The sequence below is a fragment of the Engystomops pustulosus genome, chromosome 7 (genome assembly GCF_040894005.1).
Source record: "Engystomops pustulosus chromosome 7, aEngPut4.maternal, whole genome shotgun sequence".
In the NCBI taxonomy this organism is placed as follows: Eukaryota; Metazoa; Chordata; class Amphibia; order Anura; family Leptodactylidae; genus Engystomops; species Engystomops pustulosus.
This window is the reverse complement of record NC_092417.1, coordinates 57,620,471-57,642,214: the sequence shown is the minus strand read 5'-3', so window position 1 is coordinate 57,642,214 and position 21,744 is coordinate 57,620,471. Positions and strand designations below refer to the sequence as shown.

The 21,744-nt window shown below is 39.4% G+C and overlaps 1 protein-coding gene across 3 annotated transcripts in view; it reads right to left on the bottom strand.

The window, feature by feature from the left end:
• BCL11B (BCL11 transcription factor B) overlaps window positions 1–7,872 on the bottom strand; it is a 69,522-nt gene extending 61,650 nt beyond the window's left edge. Inside the window, exon 1 of one of the 3 annotated variants that reach the window (XM_072116058.1) lies at window positions 7,176–7,872. In XM_072116058.1, the coding sequence (XP_071972159.1) occupies window positions 7,176–7,233 (58 nt within the window). In that variant the 5' untranslated portion in view covers window positions 7,234–7,872. Of the gene's footprint in view, window positions 1–3,384; window positions 3,831–7,175 lie in introns of those variants that run through there. The other 2 variants (XM_072116057.1, XM_072116059.1) reach the window with 2 other exon arrangements.
• Between the last annotated feature and the right edge of the window lie 13,872 nt (window positions 7,873–21,744).

Below are 21,744 nucleotides of genomic sequence, written 5' to 3'. Positions count from 1 at the left end.
CATCTTGCAACCACTCACAAGACACCAAGTTATCTATTGGCTTATCATAAAATTCAATAAAGGCAACAAACGATGGGTGCATAGGTGCATCAGCTATAGTGAAGTTCGACCTGACTCAATTCTGTAAAGTTCATTTAAAAATAAATACATATATTTTTTTTAATTATGCAAAAAAATTTTAACAAATGTAAAAAAATTAATAAACAAAAAAAACAAACAAACTGCAGCTCTATCTAAGAAATTTCATGCGGAGATCTTTACAAAGTATCTTCCATAAGCTAATTAAGACATAGTTATAAACTTTAACACCCCCGACAGCAGGTCCGTGACAAGAGAAGGCGAGTGGACTGGACGCAGTTATTAGGGACGGACAAACGCATCAAAAGAACAGGTCGGATTTGCATAAATAAATGTTCTCTTTGTGCCTCAGATGTTGCAGCGGTAAACAGACTTGTATGTTGATTTCAACATTTCACAGTTAAAATACTATGAAGGAATTGCAACCAGCAGCTCACAATCCTGCAGGCTCGGAGCTCCCCCTAGTAGCCAGAGTCTGTCACTTATCTGCCTTTAGGGCACCGATGAAATGTGCAGCTTAAAAACAAATGCAAGCAGTCAAGCAAAGTTTATATATGAATATATATATATATATATATATATATATATATACATATATATATATATATATATATATACACATATAATATTCTATATGCAAAATCAATATGCATTACTTAGGTTAATGCTGCACATCTGAACACACTGACAGCAAGACATTGTAAGAAGTCCTGCTCCTTATAAAGTATATATCCTTACTGAGATGTATTAAAACCTTATTGTTATCCTTAAGATCCCCATCTACATCACATAATACATCACATAATAAGATGGCACCTGGCACATACATACTAGTTACACAAGTTCTGCAAAGCAGGACTGATTCATAAGCTGTGCCTAAGACTCCATAAAGTGATGTAGTGTAACACCACACCTTTACGTGTTTGCAAACTGATATTATGGAAAAATTTAATAAAAAGTGAAATCATTTTTTAACATAAATGTTATTTTAAAAACATCTAGAATTTTTAAAGGATGTTTCAGTGGGGAACAATATTTTGCACGAGGCCTGGTGATGTGACTCTTAAAAGAGGGAGCGACCAGAGCGCTCACATGTAAAATCTTAATCTGTGTATAGAAATTTAGTGCATACAAGTGAGGTTCCTTCCTGCACTGCAAGAGACGCCCAACCACAATCGTTTTCCTGTGCTACGCTACCTGTTGGCAGTGAAGGGGTTAGCGGTCTTTATAATCTGCTTCGAAGGGCTGTTATATAGTCTTACCAAAATGATATTCTTCACTGTAAGCATATATGATATTTCCATGAGTTCTATGATGCAAACCATATAGTGCGACGCCTGCTGCCTGTCATCTCATGGGAAAATGTGCCATCTTTTCACCCACTGCTGATGAAATCTTAAGGTTGAGATTATGTCATTTATACTCTAGAACACTTGAAGTGTCCTTATATATTAAAAAGGGAAGAAATGAAAAGAGGACGATGCCCTTTAATTGCTGTGGAAAGGTAATCCACAGGTAGCGGGCACAATTATTTAATGTGTCTGCTGTATCCGAAATGTGATAAAATAATATATGTGTATGCAGATCGGTACGTGTTAGATAGACAGATATAAGGTAGTTACATTGGAAATCAAAAATGTTTGTAGGTCGATAGATAGATAGATAGATAGATAGATAGATAGATAGATAGATAGATAGATACTAAAAAGAGACTGCCATCGACAGACAGTCACTGAAAGAGGCAGTCTGAGACAGTCTAAAGATACATATAAAATATTTTTTGTTAACCCACTCTATTTTGTTGTAGCTAGAGCAGTTATTTACTATCCCGGGCAACGCGGGAGTTACAGCTAGTACATGAATATATATATAATCAAACACATACAGAAATGGATGATAATACTTGTATTATGCACATGCAAACACACATATACAAGGAGAGACATACATAGACAAACATCTATATATTATAGTATAATTTGCACTAAATGATTATAAATGATAATAAAAATGTGTGCAGGTTAAACTGTGAAAGTTTTCTCATCAGTGCAGTGTTATCAGCCATGCCGATCTATAGGACTACAGGCCTGAGTATCAGTAAAATCCCTCCTCAGCGATTATTGCAGATAGGTCACCATTCACCCTGTGGTTTGCTTTAAAACAGAACGACAATCACAATCCCCAACTACACGCAGATGGAAGATCTTTCTGTTTTTCTGTGTGTGCAAATTCACCTCAAGTCTATAAGGTGATAGCTATCTGATGCAGAAGCCTCGCTCTCCCAGTCACCAGATTCCTATATAACACAAACCAGAGGGCTTTTACACAATAAACAATAAAAACTGGTTTGACTACTCTCTCTCCACCACATCTGCAGGTATTTTCATGCTACAACATGGACGCTTTCCCTCGCTCACCCTTACAGTTTTTTTTTTCTTATTACATATCAGGCTTTTATATATCATTTGTAGCTCAGCCAGTTCGGTCTGCACCAGAAGGGCCGCATGCTGCTTGGGATCACTTGTTTTCAGGTCTCAAGCCAGTAAGTAATGCTGTCTTGTTTATTCAGGAGATGTCAAGCTAATCCACAGCAGAATACAATAAGGAGGCCAGGCAGCAGTGTACGCGGTATATAATCAATATACTACGGCTCATTATAAGCAACCTAGCAGGTCCCTTTAAATGTCTCAGTAACTTGCAAATCTATCACAAACCCTAACACGTTCTCTTTTCAATTAGAACTCCACGTTGGGTATGCAACTCCCATTGTAATTTTTTTTTATTTGCATAATTTGCTAATCCCCGGAGGGGGGGAGGGGGGATACCCCATCCCTGGTTAACTACTGTACTTTCCCATTTCCAAATTTGCATTGCAGCATTGAAAAAAATCAACATGCATGACTATAGTAAACTACAGTGCCAATGATAAACTGGCACTTGTATATGACAGAAATGCAAACCAGACTTGTTAAAATGCATTGGTCAAGTACCATAACATCTATCATAAAGAATCTGGAAGACCTGATAAAGTATATTTTGATATTGAGAACATCCAAAAACAAAAATCGCTATGGGTTTTCAAAGGATTTTTGCATAATTCATGATTTTGTAAATGAGACCAGAAATCATTAACCTATATGCACTAGAGTGTGACAGGGTGCACCATAAATGACTATGGCAAAGAAGGGGTTACACCGGCTGCCAACGCACTTCATGAATATTCAAATGCCTCCAATGATGTCATTTCTGGATCACTGATCAATAGTCCTAAGATCACGGAGATGTAAACAGCAAAAATATACCTACCGGATTCACGTCCTCCTGCATCCCAGATACAATTTGGGGTTCAATGATGTCACCCCCACCCCAAAAAGCAAAAATAATAGGCCTCTGTAATCAAAGCTTCCATGTATGATAAATCCAAAGATCCTAAATTTAAATATACATAAGGTGCTACCGAGATCATGCAAAAGAAATTAAATAATACAAATTTGACAATTTATGGACCACCTGCTCTCTAAATATTGCCCCCAAAAATAATTGAGCAGATCTCTACACCAAGTGTAAGAGGTGCAGAACGCACCACAGAGGAGATATTTCTCCTTTGGCATCCACAGTCCCATCTCTCGCCTTTTTCCTTCCAAAAAATAGCAATGTAAAAAATATAATCCAAATACGACGGGAAGAATTATGGTACAGGGAGAGAAGGAAATGGTAGCAGAGCAGGCAGCTCTCCCCTGCAAACCAGGGGAGGGGAGAGAGTCCCTTATATATCCCTATATATATTTATTTATTTAAATTTGTTAAAATCTACCATAAATATTCTGCCTTCCCCGGCTCTCCCCTCTCTTCATTCCCCTGGACACTGGCATTCAGCAGACACTGCAGGGATGGGGGTAAGAGAAGGCAGGGATCATAGGAGTCTTTACACTTTCATATTTTAGAGGGAAGATGGGCCGGGATGAAAGGGAGACGATGCAGCCGCTTGTGAAGCCCGAGCAGGGGGCGGGAAAATGAGCTGAGCCCTGGGCTCCTGTCTCCCTTCACCAGTCACCTCCTTTGCTCTGTGCCTAGAGATCCCTGTCCCTATGTTGCCCATGTATGAATACAAACCTGACCCTGGGTAAGAACAGTCCTGTCAATATGTACACCATGTATGGACATAATCCTAACCCTGTATATGAAAACAATCCCGAGCCCATGAACCTGATGTATGAACACAATGCTACCAATAAAGGGTCAGTCATCTGCCCACGTATGACCCCATTCCTGTGCACATGTAGAAACACCAGTTATGAACATATCCTTGACCTCATGTGTCTCAGGTGTAGATATACTGTACATCTATCAATAAATATGAATATCCTCATGCATATTAGCACATGTATAAACATAGTCCCATACACATGTATGAATATCCTCATGTGTATTAGCACATGTATAAACATAGTCCCATGTACATGTATGAATATCCTCATGTGTATTAGCACATGTATAAACATAGTCCCATGTACATGTATGAATACCCTCATGTGTATTAGCACATGCATAAACATAGCCCTATGTACATGTATGAATATCCTTACGCGTATTACCACATGTATAAACATAGTCCCATGCACATGTATGAATATCCTCATGCATATTAGCCCATGTATAAACATAGTCCCATGCACATGTATGCATGCTATTATGCGTATTAGCACATGTATAAACATAGTCCCATGTACGTGTATGCATACTATTATGCGTATTAGCACATGTATAAGCATAGTCCCATGTACAACTATGAATATCCTCATGCATATTAGCACACATGCACATGTATGCATACTCTCATGCGTATTAGCACATGCATAAACATTGCCCCATGCACATGTATGAATACCCTCATGTGTGCACATGTATGACATAATCCTATCCCTGTGTACAAATAAAGTTGTGTCCCCATGGCTGAACACATGTTTGTCCCCATATGCCCCTTGTAGGAACAGAATGTTGCCCCATGTATTAACATAGTCTCAGTATGAAATCGATTATGTCCCCATGCATCCTAGGTATGAACACAATTTTGTCTATTTGTAAGGTCCTGTCTACATGTACCCTAAATTTGTACAACTTCCTGCGTATGAGACTACCCATGTATGAACATAACCCCAATAGTCCACTTTATTCACTACAACTATCCATGTCAGGTCTATTAGTAACTCATACTTATCGACACAGCACTTATATATACATATGATTTCCCCATTTCCTAGCTATACAGTATAAAGCCAAGTTAAATATATGTAACTACCATGTTATATACAGACACTGGTAAAAAACTTCAGGTAGCGCCTGATATTCAATATTTCTATGAAATATAACCAAAAACACGACACAAATTACAAGACACAACAACAAAACTATACAGTACCACATAAACTTATATATGTGACATGGTATAAAGTCATCTACTTGTATAGCACTTCTCTTGTCATGATTAGAGTGCAAGCTGTTGGGTACCACCACTAACCTGGCTTTAGATCAGCCTTCATTTTACATTTTCACACTATGCTATAGATTCAGGTGACGGGCACATTTATGGCACGCACAGATATTTTTATTATTATGTACGTATGTGCTTATTACAACCGGGTTTGTAATAACTCCCTGCTTTCGTAACTGGCAAAATGACATGACGTACATTACAAAGTGCGGCAATTTATACTATTACAGGTATCTTATACCTTTTGTAGAAGAATTGCTACACGCATAGGTTGGATATGGCCTTTGAAACAAGGTCTAAACTTTTAATAGCAAATAAAAACACAAGAGCTGACACTCATTTATCTGCATTCCTAACGTGGGCCCCATTATCCTCTCCTGCCCATTCACTTTATTTTGTCATGTTGCAACACCCCCATGGAGGCAGCCCAGGACATGTGGGTTCTAGCTCCTTGGGAGAGAGATCCCTGTCCCATCTCCAGTGTGCAAAGTCTCCCTCCCTTTCTAATAAATTGATCCAGCACCCCCTCCTCTCTCTCCCCCCTCTCCCTCCCCAGACTCTGCTGCCAGTTTGGTTGCATTTCCATTTTACAACCAGGCAGTTGTAATTCTGTTATAACCATGTGTTTGTCATTAGCTTTCCCCCAGCCTGTCCTGCCCAGGTCCTACCTCCCCATGATCTCCCCCTTTACCCCTCCAACTTTTACTGCACATTCATGTCTACAGCGTTGTGCAACCTTCTAATACTCACTGCACTAATAATAGTAATATTGATCTTGCATTGTAATCTTTACAAGTGTTTGCACAGGAAGACTAATAGTGATATTTTCATAATTGTTATTATTATAATAACAATTGTAATAGATTGCATTGTATGAAGTTGTCTCTGCAATCTGGTCTCCTACACTATTCACTCCTCTTATAGAACTGGACTAAATGACCCTCATCCATGAAATGTGGTTATAATACTATATGCAATAACAAGCTGTGTTGTGCCCATGTCATGTTGTAACACAGGCTGCACTGCAAATATCATATAATAACACACTTCATAGATTGCACTCGGTTGCACTTAGTGCCACTGTGCTGTATTCTATAACTAATGATAATAATAATCACTTGGATTGAATTGCATTGTATAAAGTGATGTAGGCAAATTGGCTGTGACAGTAAAAGTCATAATAAACCCTCAGTGCAAAGTACTTAACACACTGCAAGCTACTGATGATAAATTGCATTATATTAAATGATCTGGGCTAGATAATACTACTACAGTACTGATACAGTAATAATTATTGCCAATGAGGAGAAGGGCTTCAAGTCATAACAAACCTCTCCATGCTCTGCGATAATGATAGATCGCATGTGATCGCATCAATCTGATCGGGACAAAGGCCAGTGCGTTGGATCAGTTGTGCAGACACAATACATGGTAAAATGAATGGAATGTCACACTGTCAGAAAGAAACCGGGAATCACATGCGTCCTCCTGCAACTTTCCCAACTTCCAGCTCTCTCCCCTCTGTGCAAAACTTTTCCTCCAAGATCCCCTGCAGCCTCCCAGCACCCAGCAGTGAGAGGTGCCCCCTACCCATGCCCACACTTACGTGGAATGATCTCCCTTTGTAATAAGTGCTGCGGGTTCCCTTGCTTGCGACGGGACATTGCAGTGGCATTTACAGTGGCATCGCCCGGAGATCTGCAAGACAACCGGGGGACTCCTTCCTCCTCTCCCAGCACCTTCTTCTTCCTCCTCCTCCTCCTTGCTCTCTGATCTCCTTCTTCCTCGTCCTGGAGCTTCTTCTTCTTCTTTAAAAATTAAAAAAGAACATTCAGCAGAGCAGGAGACCTGGGTGCCCCCTCTGTGCCAGGAAGCAGCAGCACTTCTCCTCCAAGTTACCAAATGCCTGTGCCCACTCCAATGGCACTTCTCTCATCAATGCAAAAAATATATATATAAATGAAAAAAAAAATGTATGAATGCAAAAACAAAAAAAAAAATTAAAAATAAAATAAAAAAATATAAAATAATAATCACTGCCCAAAAACAAAAAAAGAAAAAGAAAAGCAGAATGCCAGAGAGGGAGCTGACCCTGCTGCCACCAGAGAGTGAGTGAATGTCTGCTGCTAGCAGTGAGCCTGGCACTGCCCTGCAATTGACTGGCCAGCACTTTGCACTGCTCCACTTGGCTGGCACTGGGGGGAGGACTATTTCATGGTGAAGATGGCGGAGTCCTGGTTCTCTGGGAGCTCTCTGTCTCTCTATGGCTGGGGCTGCCTCTGTACAATGGGATAAAATTCAAGTTCAAGTACGGACGTGACGTTTAATCTGCACCAGAGACAAAAAGACCCAGAGACTGAGGAGCACTGGGGGCGACTAGTGGTGGCTCTTTAACATTGTACCCTGCCTGGAATATACACACAACACAGGAGGAGAGGAAGCACATGCACTGCCTATGTGTGCCCCACACTGCACCCGCACATGCCCTGGGCAAAGGTCACCCCCTGCCCTGCCTGCACCCACACCAGCTAGGGCCAAACACTTCATGGGAATAGAGAAACTTAGAAGGTTTTAGTGGAAGGAAAAGAAAAGGGTAAAGTAAAGATTGTGGGAAAGCAAGAGTTAATCGTGAGCAGGAAAGATATGACAGAGGGAGAGATGTTGCTTATTACATGCCTGCCTTAACCCCTTGTATCATTCACCAGAGCTAGAAAAGGGTTAACAGATGGGAAAGAAGAGCTGTCACACTGGTATCTATTTATTTTACAGTCCATATACTGCACAGCCAATATAATGTATATGGCATATAACTTACTCCAAACTACAGGGCACTTTATGGAAACAAATGAAGAGTTAATTACTGTGAATACACAGTAGCTGTCACCATTCATATTTTATATGATACTTATTCATATTTTATTTATACTTATCTATCTATCTTTCTATCTATCCATCTATCTATCTGATAAGGTATCTATAGTACTTATTGATCCATTTCTATCTCTTTCTTATTATCTGTCTATTATCTCTGTTAACTGTCTAATCTATCTATTATCTATCTTTCTATCTATCTATCTATCTATCTATCTATCTATCTATCTATCTATCCATCTTATATCTAGCTAATATCTATCTACATATCTCATAATTACCTATTATCTATCTATCTATCTATCTATCTATCTATCTATCTATCTATCTATCTATCTATCTATCTGTCTGTCTATCTATCTATCTATCTATCTATCTGTCTATCTATTTACTCTAATATATATCTCTCTCCTATCAATTTATCTATTTATCTAATATCTATCTACCATTCTCCTATAAATACTTTATCTATTTCTATATAACAATTAAGGCATCTGTCTACTGATGCATTAGAGAACAAGTTACTTAATAAACCCATCCTTTCAGTTAATCACATGTGAGTCAATCTTTTCTGTACATACAATCCTTTACAAAGTGGCCTCAGATTCCTTCAACAGGGTGAGTGTACCTCAAGAACACTACTCGTGAGAGCTCACAATCTAGGAGCTGAGTAGGAGTGATGCTAGAAGGCGAGTCATGTGCGCGTATATTATCCAAATATCCATGTATATGTCATCTGCAGTTAAAGGGTTAATCCGCCTCCATTCCTAAATTCTTTCCCCAAGTAATGAGGTGCTTTGCTTCATCCTCCCATGTGCGAGGCGGGTTCCACATGATTGTGTTCCCCATACAGTAGCAGTAATCCGCACTCTTTGTATTCCTATCCCTTTATATTAATATTTGCTTTACCTAATTTATGACACGAAACCAAAAGGACGTCGCCAGCCCCGGCAACATCTGTCCTTACCATCTGAGGAAGCGGCAAGGCTAAACCATTCAAAATACATGTAAAATAACAATTAATGGTGCGCCCCGAGCCTACAGCTAGTGTGAGCGATGCCATCCAAGTGATCAGATGGAGCTATGAATATGTATACAACGATAACGCTCATATATGGCGGCAGCGGCGTCACATGCATCATGTAATCATGGAATAGCACATAGACAATGAGGCGCTGCCATTCCCTTCCTCGAAGGACATCCTTACATCCTCATCCTGCAAGAGGTTAAACTGCTTAATTGTAGATGGTGCATTCAAATCCATTCGAGAAGCTCAGAAACACTTGCAATATTGTCGTCTGCAAAGAAACATTCATTTTTTTTAATTATTACATCCAAGCCTGCGCGTTACCCGAGCAGTCACACATGATGAAGTAGAAAGTGGAACTAGGAACCTGTGATTCTGTCGCCTGCATCGCTTCACTTCATCTTAAATACATACAAAATAATGTCCGCACCTGACCCTCCATATCTTCTACATTCCACACTTCACTTTTAGTCAATATTTTATTTCTTCTTTTTTTTTATTTCATAAACTGTTACAGATAAATGTGAAATGTTCCACACATGTGACCGCGACAATTAAGAAAAAATAAAAGCGGCGAGTTGTGCTTTGCAGGTGTCTTCCCTGCTTCAGTACCTTGGTCTATAGAGACATCTGTAGTTTCAGTCCCTGCTGGTGCAGATTGTCACTGCTTGTTGTCTTGCTTTGCTGCATTTGGGGGTGTTGTAATATGAGGATCACTTTTTTAGTGTAAGGGTCAACCTTTTTGGGGTGAGGGGATAATGGACTAGTTGCACATGTAAGAAAGAATAACAGGGAGTTGAGCTTTTCAATCAGCTTCTTCGATGAGCGACTGGGTGTGTCTAACATAATATTAACGGTATGGTATATAATATTAAATATTATGCCAAATTAAGTATTACATAGCGATATGCTACACTTTACCATTCCTTATCACATATCATACCATTAAAACCACACTACGTCATCCTAATTCCAAATGATATCCCACAGTTCAATATCAACATCATATCATAGACTATCATAGCATAATCTATATAATATAATATCACATTATACCAGACCAAACCGTATCAGACTACACTTGCTTATATTGTAGTGTATTATGTTCTTCTATATTATTTTATCTTATAACATAGTAAACTATAATAAATTATGTAAACCTCCCCAGTCATATGAAATGATACATTGTATGTTCTGTATAACAGTAATCTGTGTAATATTCCATCTTATCAAGTCACAGAAAATTCTGTAATAGTTGCCTAAACCATGTACAATGTAGTATTTATAATAATGGTTTGTCTAAAATATTCACATGTAAAATATCTTTCAAGCATAGTATAATAAACTATACTGTAACATATTAAACTATATCAAATGACGCATTGCTAAACCCCATTCCATTACAAGGTATGACTTCATTTTTAATCTTACATCATAACTTTATCCTGTATATTATTTATGATATTATAACACATTCTAAGTTATAAACATTGTTTGTTCTCTTATATGTTTTCATAACATTATTTTCACTTTGCTCTACAAAAGATGAATGACACTGTATTCACATCATTGCCCCCCCTTCCTTTTCGGTCATCCAGTGCCATCAATATCCCATCGGCCCCTTGAAACCGTTTGATAAGCAGAGCCTCTGTCTGTCCAGGGCCCAGCAGGGTCCAGGCTGCCGGGCTAGGTGGGGGAAGGGAATGGGAATAGAGATGGTTTATCTCATCACCCTTCTGTCCCCCAGGCAGAATTCTAACAAAGTCCAGCACATTCAAACTTATTCCTGATCTATCCTTTTACAGAACGCAGCATGGTGCTGTTACTGCTCAGCTGGTCAAGGAATGTCTTTTTTATTAACCCTTTCATAGCTTTTACGGACAACACAGGAGCTGTCGATGAGGAAAGGGTTAAACCCCCCCCCCCCCTTTCTCCTCTCTCCCAACCACATGCAATAGTTTACAAATCTGCACCATTATTTTTCAGGGTGCAGCGGAGTTGAATTGAATTCTTTTCACCGTTGAATGGTTTTCCCCCTCGAAAGCAGCATTGGAGGAGTTAATGATATAATTACTGGTGTGGTGGTTATGAATGGGGATGTCCTCGGTGGTGGATGAGGGGAGGAGAAGACATGTAACACCTCTTTTCATATTCCATTCCTACAGTTTTTGTAAACCAATTCTCCTCGGCAGTGGTTCTATCCTCCTCTTTCTCACCTAAAGTCTGCACCCCCACAAGGCCCCACCTGCTGTCATAATGATGGATGTCAGGGGGTCACGCAGGCCTTGTCAGGAATGCACAAAGTTTAGAACATGAGTATATGAGGACACAGGAACAGAAAGGACTTCATGTGTTATAAACCTCATATCTGTACAATCCTAGGACAATACATATACTGATGTAGCAGTGCTGACTTTGTCAGGTGAAACAAGATGATAATCTCCCGATACGAATAATTGATGTTATCACTGTATTATCATAATTAAGGCCTTGAGGGTTCATGAGCAATTTCTGCACTTCTATATCCATAGTGCCATAACCTGGTTCTACCTGGACAGGGGGCTTACAATCTAATTTTCCTTTAATGGGCAAAGAAAAAGTATTATGAAAGAACGGAGTATTAGGTAGAAGAAGAAAATGACACGCCAACAAATAAATGCCTTGCCTAGAGCTATGCTGTAAAACATTCATAATTCTTGGGTAGATTGACAGATGAAATTAGTTATGTGTCCTTTAAATATGTATACGGAGATGCGGAAGCATACAATTAAATAACAACCTCAGCACTGCTAGATATACTGCTAACTCTTTAGTTTAAGGTATAGCTCCGCGCTATAAGCTCCACCATATGACACATTACTACTTGTATGTAAAGTGCATTTAAACTTGCTTCAACTCTTCTTTTCTATTTTATGACCGACATCTTAAGAATTTTTATATATTTTTCTAACTACACTTAAGAACAGCCAAATTTGCAATTTAACTATCATATTAAGCATCATAATTATACTCCATCCTAAAATAATATAAAAATGTACATATCATGTCAAGTATATGATGCAAAGTTGTGTTTGAGAACAAACTGCAATACTACATTACTTTTTCAAACATTATTCCTTAATTTTTTCCCAGCAGAGAGGATAATGTAAGGAATGAGTGAAACATCTTCATATGATGAAATTAAAGGATTGATGTAAAATTGAATTTTTTGGGGTAATAAAAAAAACACCAAAACATTGCAGGCATTTAGCATGGTCCGTTGTATCCTGCGTCTCCTCCTTTGCTTTCAGTTGTCTGGCGCTGGTGATCATTAGCTCTAATGCCTTGTCTCACAGCTCCCCCTTTAGACTATTTGCTATCTCTGTCTCACGTTCAAAGGCAGATCAATAGCAGTTTCCTAACAACCTTGACCTGTGCCTCTGGCCTCTCAGCCCTGTGTCTACAGCTGGGCCTGGGCCTTTCTCACCATGTATTGTACATTAAGCCATCACGCTGGCCAACACAATTTTTTTTTTTTACAGGGGCTCAATAAACATCCCGTCAGGTCTGAGAGGAGCAGTATTCAACCACAAACTATGGCCAAGAGTTAGATTAGACAACCACATTTCGATCTGGCATTGATCACTGTGGAGGTAAAGAATATATTACATTAATGCACCATCAGCTAAGATGTGTCTTGTATATTTAACCCGACTATGTCCATATATGTGTCTCTTTAAATATTATTTAAATGTATTTATTTATTAAATTATTTTTAAATAAACATTAAAGAGTCAATTACATTATTATTCTCAGAATTATCACAAACAATAATATAACTTACATGGGACAAACTGATTTTTTGGGTGCTACAGACCAGAGTTCAACTTGTACATCCAAAGTTATGCCCCCGTGACAAACAATGATATCAATGAAGTTTGTGTTCTGAACAATATTACATTTACCCTCAGTCCAGTAGACATTAAAAATACTGGGCGAAAGGCAAATGACTCTACATTGGGTCAATGCAAGAGAACTGTTGTTTCATTAAAATAGGATTGTAGTAGTTACACTTAATTCATTGCCTAAACTCACAGAGATCTAAGAACGCAACATGTATATTGAGAAACAAAAACACAAGAAAAAGATGACTACTATCATTTTTAAAATGCGGAAAAAGAAAAAAAAGAAAGAAAGAAAGACAAAGAAAGAATTATATGCCATCCCCAACATCTATCTAGAGGGCGCTGCAGATCAATTGGATCAATCGGCTTACTATGCACACTGGCCCTTGAAATAGTGTCAAAATACTGGCAGCTGTGATACTGGATGGGTAAAAGTGACTGCACGCATTACCATTAGATTGGAAGCTCTTAGAGACAACATCCTTCCTCCTCTGACGTCTATAGTCAATATTCTTCTTTGCGCACTGTAAACTCTAGGAGTACACACAATTATTATTAATATTGATAATATTATCAAATAATTTTCATCTGTATCCAATTTTGGGACCACATTGTGTATATATTTCTATTGAAACAAGTCCCATTTACACACCCAAGAGTTTTCTTGAAATCAGTTGCACATTAAGAAGTTGTATTTTCTTCATTACGTTACAGTATATGTACAACACAAAACATATATATCTATATCAATAACTGCACGTACATTTCTTTAAGGTAAATCCCTGCAACGACAAACAAAACCTTTTTCCTAGCAAGACAGCGGGATCTTATTCAACCACTTCCACCCGTTATGTAAATGAGGTCAAAGCCATATAATAAGCCAGAAAAACCCAACATTCTATCAGGCTGTCGAAGGGTTAAACTATGCATTTTATCCATTCCATCCCACAATTCCATTGAATGTAATTGCTAGCTCTGGTAGATTATCAGCCTGTATTTCACTGGGAGATGTAACCCTGTTTTTTCCCGTTGCCTTTAAGTCCAAATAACAAAGTGCATCTTGAAAACAATTATGCAGAATACATTCCGAGGCGCCCCCCACATACAGTCAAACTGTTTACAGATTACACCATTGTTACATATAGAACATAATTATCCTTCAAAGCTTCCATCCTAATTTAAGGATTAAAAGGACAATTTTCAATGTTAATGCACCTCAGCTCTGGAACACAAGCAGCCACCCGTTGGGCACTTCATAGGAGCAATCTGGCTGGGGCTGCGGAATTAGATCCACGTCCGTCATAGGGGGCAGTGCCGGAATAAAATATAACAACTGTTGTTTTCTTATTCCAGAACTTTTCTAAGAAGGGACACATTATAAGGACAACTGTTAAAAGAAAATCAAAATTGATGTTTTATAAGTTTGTGAATGAGGCCTAAACAGACAATAAATGATGTAACAATTAGCACATATATCATAATGAAAATGATACATAAGTATATACAGTAAATGCCCCTATATGAGTCTTCTATGGATCATTGAATATACTATAATAAATCTTTATATAGAGCTATCACTATCAGCAGAGGTTTACAAATCATGGGGCGCATATACAAACAAAATGAGACATTACAGAGTAATAATATGGTCAGGTGAAACGATTGGTGTGCGGGAGCGACTCGCAGGAGGGGAACACCAGGGGGGAACCAAAACTCTGGTGAATGAGGTGAGTATACAATGGTGCCCTCCCTGCCCAATCCACTTGTAATAAATCAGGTTCTATTTTTAGTAAGTGGGTCCTCCATGCAGTGTATCACACCCATGCTAGTATCAGGTGTGAAGAGACATTGGGGCACATTTACTAAGAGTCAGCACACCGCATTTCCGTCGGGTTTCCCGACTATTTCCGATTTGCGCCGCATTTAACAATCGGATTTTTACCGCAATCGCGCCGACTTTCGTGCAACACAAGACATGCACTCACATACACCAGGAAGAAGAAGGTGAACTCCGGCGGACCTCAGCGGGGAAGCGACACATGCAGGATCTCGCCCGCACGATCTTAGTGAATCGCGCCGGACTTCATCCTCGTCGGACAGCGCACCTCGGGGATCGCGACAGGACCGGGTAAGTAAATGTGCCCCGTTATTTTTAAGTGGCAGGTTCTGCTTTGTTGCACATAACTGAACCCCTGATGCAGATCCAAATCTTGGTGCAGGTGGTGCTGCCTGAGTAAAGAGGCTCAATTTGCCTCCTGGTTGATGCACCCTTGGGTGACACTTTACAGCCTCTCACTCTTTACACTGTTTTTCAGAGCGAAATGGAAAATAAGTAACTCCACCACTAAAAAACACACACATACCATGCCAATAATAAAAGATTAGAGTAGAACCTGCTCCATAATTTGCAGCCCGGCCAGTCTGCTCATGCACGGGGTTGTGGAAACCTCAGCCATGCTCATGAGCCTATAGAAAGTTATGGGGCTGTGTGCTAGCCCCTGAAACGGTGGTGTGTATGGGGGCTTAGGCCTCTGCTTACCAGTGCACAGGAGGTTGTGCAGAGCCCTAATGTGGGGCCCACAGCCTCTTTGGGGCCTTACTGTAATTTTATAATAAAGGCCTCCAAAGTCTAGTGAAAGTAAAATTTAATTAGGAAAGCATCCTACATTAAGAGTACTGCTTTGTAATATGATGCTGGATGGTGGTACAAGAAGTAACCATGCCGATGAAGTACCAACTATATCATGTTATATAATAATCACCCATATTTTCAATATGGAGGGATTTTAATACAGTATTTTAATGCTATTTTGCCTATGATGTCCAGGTCCGTTCTACCTGGTCACAGTCACTGACAGGACTGATTTAAAAGGGAAACACACACCATGCATACTTTCCATCTTATGTTTATCTGAATGTAAAGACCTGCACAGCCATAGTTTATAGTTTCTCAATAAATAATCTTATTCCTTTGTATATCTGCAAAATCTAACATGGACTACTTGTCCTGTCAGAGTTAAAAAAAAAGCTATGTAAATCAATAAAACAGTGCCACCTAGTGGCCAAATGTAGTCATGATAGTAATAATAATTACTATTATTTTTTATTAATAGTAATATATTTTAATGTTTAAATATGTTTGACTCAATTACAGTGTTCCTCAGGAGCACACGGATGAAAATATTTACACACAAGATTTTATCTCTCTTTTATTGTGCACAAAATATAACAAACCCAAGGAAATTATAACATGGTGTCAAATTATGATCACATAAAAACCTATAAATTAATAAATCTATAAATTAATAAATCTATGAATTACATATGAAAAAAATTAAGACAATGGGGCAGATTTACTTACCCGGTCCATTCGCGATCCAGCGGCGCGTTCTCTGCAGTGGATTCGGGTTCATTAAGGCAGTTCCTCCGATGTCCACCAGGTGGCGCTGCTGCGCTGAAGAGCATCGGAACGCACTGGAGTTCACCGGCCTATTCCTAGTGAAGGTAAGTGCAAGCTCCGCGACACATTTTTTTTTAAAATGCAGCGTTTTTTCCGAATCCGTCGGGTTTTCGTTCGGCCACGCCCCCCGATTTCCGTCGCGTGCATGCCAGCGCCGGTGTGCCACAATCCGATCGCATGCGCCAAAATCCTGGGGCAATTCAGCGGAAATCGGCGCAAATCGGAAATATTCGGGTAACACGTCGGGAAAACGCAAATCGGGCCCTTAGTAAATGACCCCCATTATTTTTAAATATTGAAAAACTAATTTAAAGACAAAAACAGTTAAAAAGTATAAAAGGGAAAAAAGATTACAAGTAATACTATCATAATTGCCCATATTCAAATTTGGATTAACTATTAAATTGCTCTTATCTATAGATTAATTTATCATATAAAACACACAATAAAATACAATATAAAATATATAATATATAAAATTACATTACTAAAATAAAAATCCACAAAAATCTATAAAATGTAGAAAATAAAAAAATATAATTTTTGATTAAACAAAAATAACAAAAACTAAAAAGTGAAAAGTTCACAAGCACTAAAACTGGGGACCCGCATCCCTACATATAATATACAACTATCCTGATGATACCAATCCCTGGACTTATTGCCTGTCATAATAAATAACCCCACCTGTCCGAAATAATGGTGTTTGATAGCCTGATATTATTCCAGATAGGTATGGAGAAAGTCCATCTTATGAGGGTTAATGAACCCGACCAACATCAATTTATACTGGATGACCTCACAGATACTTAGTGCTAATGTATTTCTGTGGCACCATACACATAAAGTCTCTGTTATATTATATATTGAATCCATCATTTACGGTCAAATACTCCTCAAGACACTTCAACTGCAGACTAAGAAATGAACCAAAACAAGACTCCATCTACCTGGGATCATCTGTTTTTGGACTTTCTCATTCTGGACAAGCAGATATATTAAAAACAGGAATAAAACATTGGGAATTGCCTAAATGGGAAATGGATAACTGTAAAATGCAGTACTGCTAACTAACATTTTGTTATAGATTTTAAAGAGGGAAAACACATATAAAACATTAAAACATGTTACTAGAAAAGTTTCTGATTTATATTGTATGATGCTCTACGGGCCGGGTGTACAGTTGTATAAAAAAGCTGGTTTTGGCCTACTATATAGGTACCCGGCCTTGCTGCACAAAGCCGCTACCTCTGGTGTTGGCTGGGATGTGGATAGCAGCTGGTCTGAGCCCATCCAGAGACACCGGTGTGAAGCCCTAGGGTCAGACAAAAGTAGTCAACTACAGGCCAGATTCATAGCAGGTGGCAATATCAAGGTAAGAAGCCGTAAGTCTGGGGCAGGCAGCAAAGAGCTAGAGTCAGGCCAGGGGTCAGGGCAAGCACATACAGATCAGAGTCAGTTCAAACCAGGGTCATCAATGGAGCAGAACATAGAACCAGAATCAAAGTCAAGGGATGAAGAAGGGGTCAAAAACAAAGAATCCAAACATAGATGCACTCCTTTGATAACTATAAACACCCAGGCACCTTCAGACCCAGAAGCCAACAACCGGGAGCTGGATTGTACAAGGTGACCAGAGATTGCTGTGGAGCATAACGAACACCGGGTACAGGAACTAGATGAGCACGACAGGTAACACAGCAGTGGGAATGGATCGCCGCCATTACAAGTTGTACTACTCTTGTGTATAGCCTCAGGTTTTCCTAATGTTTGCAAATCAGCCTACTCATGGCATCATGAGATTAGGATATTCACTAATGGCTAAGTAGGATTATTCTTTAGTAAAGTTGGGTTACAAAACATTGGTTGTCACTCTTCTTTGCTTGAAACAGACAGAGAATTTCCCCTATATTCATCCTCCTCCATCACTCTATCCGGTTCCTTAGATTATACATAATATAGCTGCCTTCAGTGTTCCTATACAGGTTGTCACCAACAATGTTTCTTCCCTTTGCCTCTGTTTTCCAATTAATAAAACTTCAATATTGTCTCATAGTCTGATTACAGTCTGATGTAATGAAGGGGGATAAAGTTAGAATGGAAGTGATGCTGGCGTAAAGGGGGGGGGGGGCCTCAAATGTATGGTATGTGCCTGGCTGAGAAGGGATTTATTCTCTTAGCTTTGCCCCTAATTTGACAACTTTTTTGTGGGCCAACAACGCAAGCTGACAACTGAAGAGGTGACCATTAATCACTCATGGGCATTTTCCGTCCATCATATCATATCAGGAGTCCAGAAATATTCCTTCCCCCTATGGCAGCTTACATTTTGTTTACCACCCGGAATTACCAGAACAGTTATAAGAAAAAGGCATCTTCTTCTGCAGCTTCTTCAGTAATGGACCAGGCGGTAGTGAGAACGCTGGCACAGATCCTAGAGCTGACTGTGTGGGTGTCTGGGAGAATCGTGTATTTAGAAGATCTGGAAGATGCAACAATTATAATACAAAGGGTATTTGCACATAAACATTGCTTTGTGTGTCGCAGTTTTGTCTTGTCAATGTATATTCTTTTCTCTTAGGAACTTTATGTAACAGCACAGTAAATTTAGAAGAAACCTAAAGGAGCTGGCAAGTGCAAATTGTCTTCCCTGCCTAGAGTTTCCTTTTAAAGTAAAACCTATAGCTTGAGAGAAACATTGAAAAACACATAAGGTCATCTTAAAGGGGATGTCCAAGAGATATAAAAAAACCATAGGAGTGGCCATCCTCCGGCGCTCTCGTTTGAAATCTCGCGCATGCGCAGTGCACTTATCTCCCCTCTGGCCCTGTGCGTACCCAGATGGAGGGTTCTTGAGCACTTTACTACTCTACCCAGAACCCCACCCCCTTGACTGGTAACTGTCAGTGAAGATAATCCTTCTAAAAGCGTGATCATCACATTTACTAAGGGCCCGAATCGCGTTTTTTCTGTCAGGTTACACAAATTTTACCGATTTTCCCTGAATTGTCCTGCACGCGATCGGATTGTGGCGCATCGGCGCCAGCATGCACGGGACGGAAATTGGGAGGCGTGGCTGTCGGAAAACCCATCAGATTTGGAGAAACCGCCGTATTTTTTAAGAAAATGTGTCGCTTGACACGCACTAACCTGCACCCGGCCTGGCTTGGTGAACTTCAATGAACTCCGACGGAATTCAGCGCAGCAGCAACACCTAGTGGACATCGGGGGAACTACCTTAGTGAATCGCGGGAAGACACGAATCAGTGTTGGAGAACCCGCCGCTGGATCGCGAATGGACCAGGTAAATAAATCTGCCCCTGTATGTCAAAGGGAAACTTCAGATTTACAATGACATTTTATGGTAAATCTGAGGTTTTCCTGTTACACACAGTGACCTCTGATGGCTCACTGTCCTGAGCTGTCTTCATTCTGGGTATCATATGTATAGCACGGAATGAAGATGGGTTTTGCATAGCAACAAGCTCTTACAGGAGGGCCTAATATATTACTATATAATATATTATAGACTACAGACGGTCCCCTACTTAAGAACCCCTGACTTACATACGACCCCTAGTTACAAACAGACCTCTGGATTTTGGTAATTTACTGTACTTTAGTCTTGGACTACAATAAACAGCTATAACTTATCACAGGTGTCTACAATTAAGCTTTTTTGTTAATCCTGGTCCTAATGACAATCCAACATTTTTAAAATCCAATTGTCACAGGGACCCCAAAAAATTTGGCCGGGGTTACAATGATAAAGTATGCAGTTCCGACTTACATACAAATTCAACTTAAGAACAAACCTTCAGACCCTATCTTGTATGTAACCCGGGGACTGCCTGTATATAATAATAGTTTTTAATATATTATAAACAATACTCCTATTGTTCCATATGACTGTTTATACTCTGAATTGTCCCGGGATTTTGGCGCACTTGATCGGATTGGGGCGCATATATGTCCCCTATGATTTGTAAAGCGCTACGGAATACGATGGCGCTATGTAAATAAAAGTCGGAGGGTGACAGCCCTTAGAAGAGCCATTCACCAAATTCTATATTTAAACTACTAAACATGAGAAAACAACACTTTATAGATTTTTTTGTCCGTAGAGCCTATATCTTTGTGTGTATTCGGCAGATGATTTCATATACAACTGAAGACTGAATAAGGAGGAGTAGCCTTCAAACAATTGCAGACTGCAAAAGTTAGTCTTAGTGGGTCAATAAGCCGTGTTTAACAGTGTGATGATGTTACAGACTATATTAACATCTAACTGCTCAGTACTAAATTGTTCTTCTTACTCTACTCTGTACAGCACTGTTACCAATGTGATGTTCCCATGAATATTCTTCCTACTCACACACATCTTTTGTTTCCCATAGAGTCCTAGTAACTAAATGACACCGTTCTTTTAGCTAAAAATTGTTTCCAGCACTTCCTGCCTGCATCAAAGGGAACGTGTCCCCTCCAATCTACTCCTTCCCATGCCATATGCCTCCTCCCTATTCAGGTCACGTGAATTGGGTGATGAAGTTTAAGGTCCTTTACCCAGTGACATTAACATCTACGTCATGTATATATCTGATCATATGAAATCACATCATCCGTTCTACTCTTCTGCATCTTCCATGTGATCAGATCCATACATGAGGTAGATGCAGGGGCGGACTGGGAATTTAAAATGGCCCTGGAAAAAAATATAAAAGTGGCCTCATTTTATGGGCGGAGTCAAAACAAGTGGGTGTGGCCAGATAATGTGGGTGGGGTTATAACTGACAAATTGTTGGTAGATGGCCTTAATGCAAAACAAGAACATCTTTTGCTAGTAAGTAAATCTAATGTGCAAAGAATGTGACCTGTCGATCAGTAAATGATGCAAACACACGACCCGGTACCTGCCCCCTATGTACAGGAATAT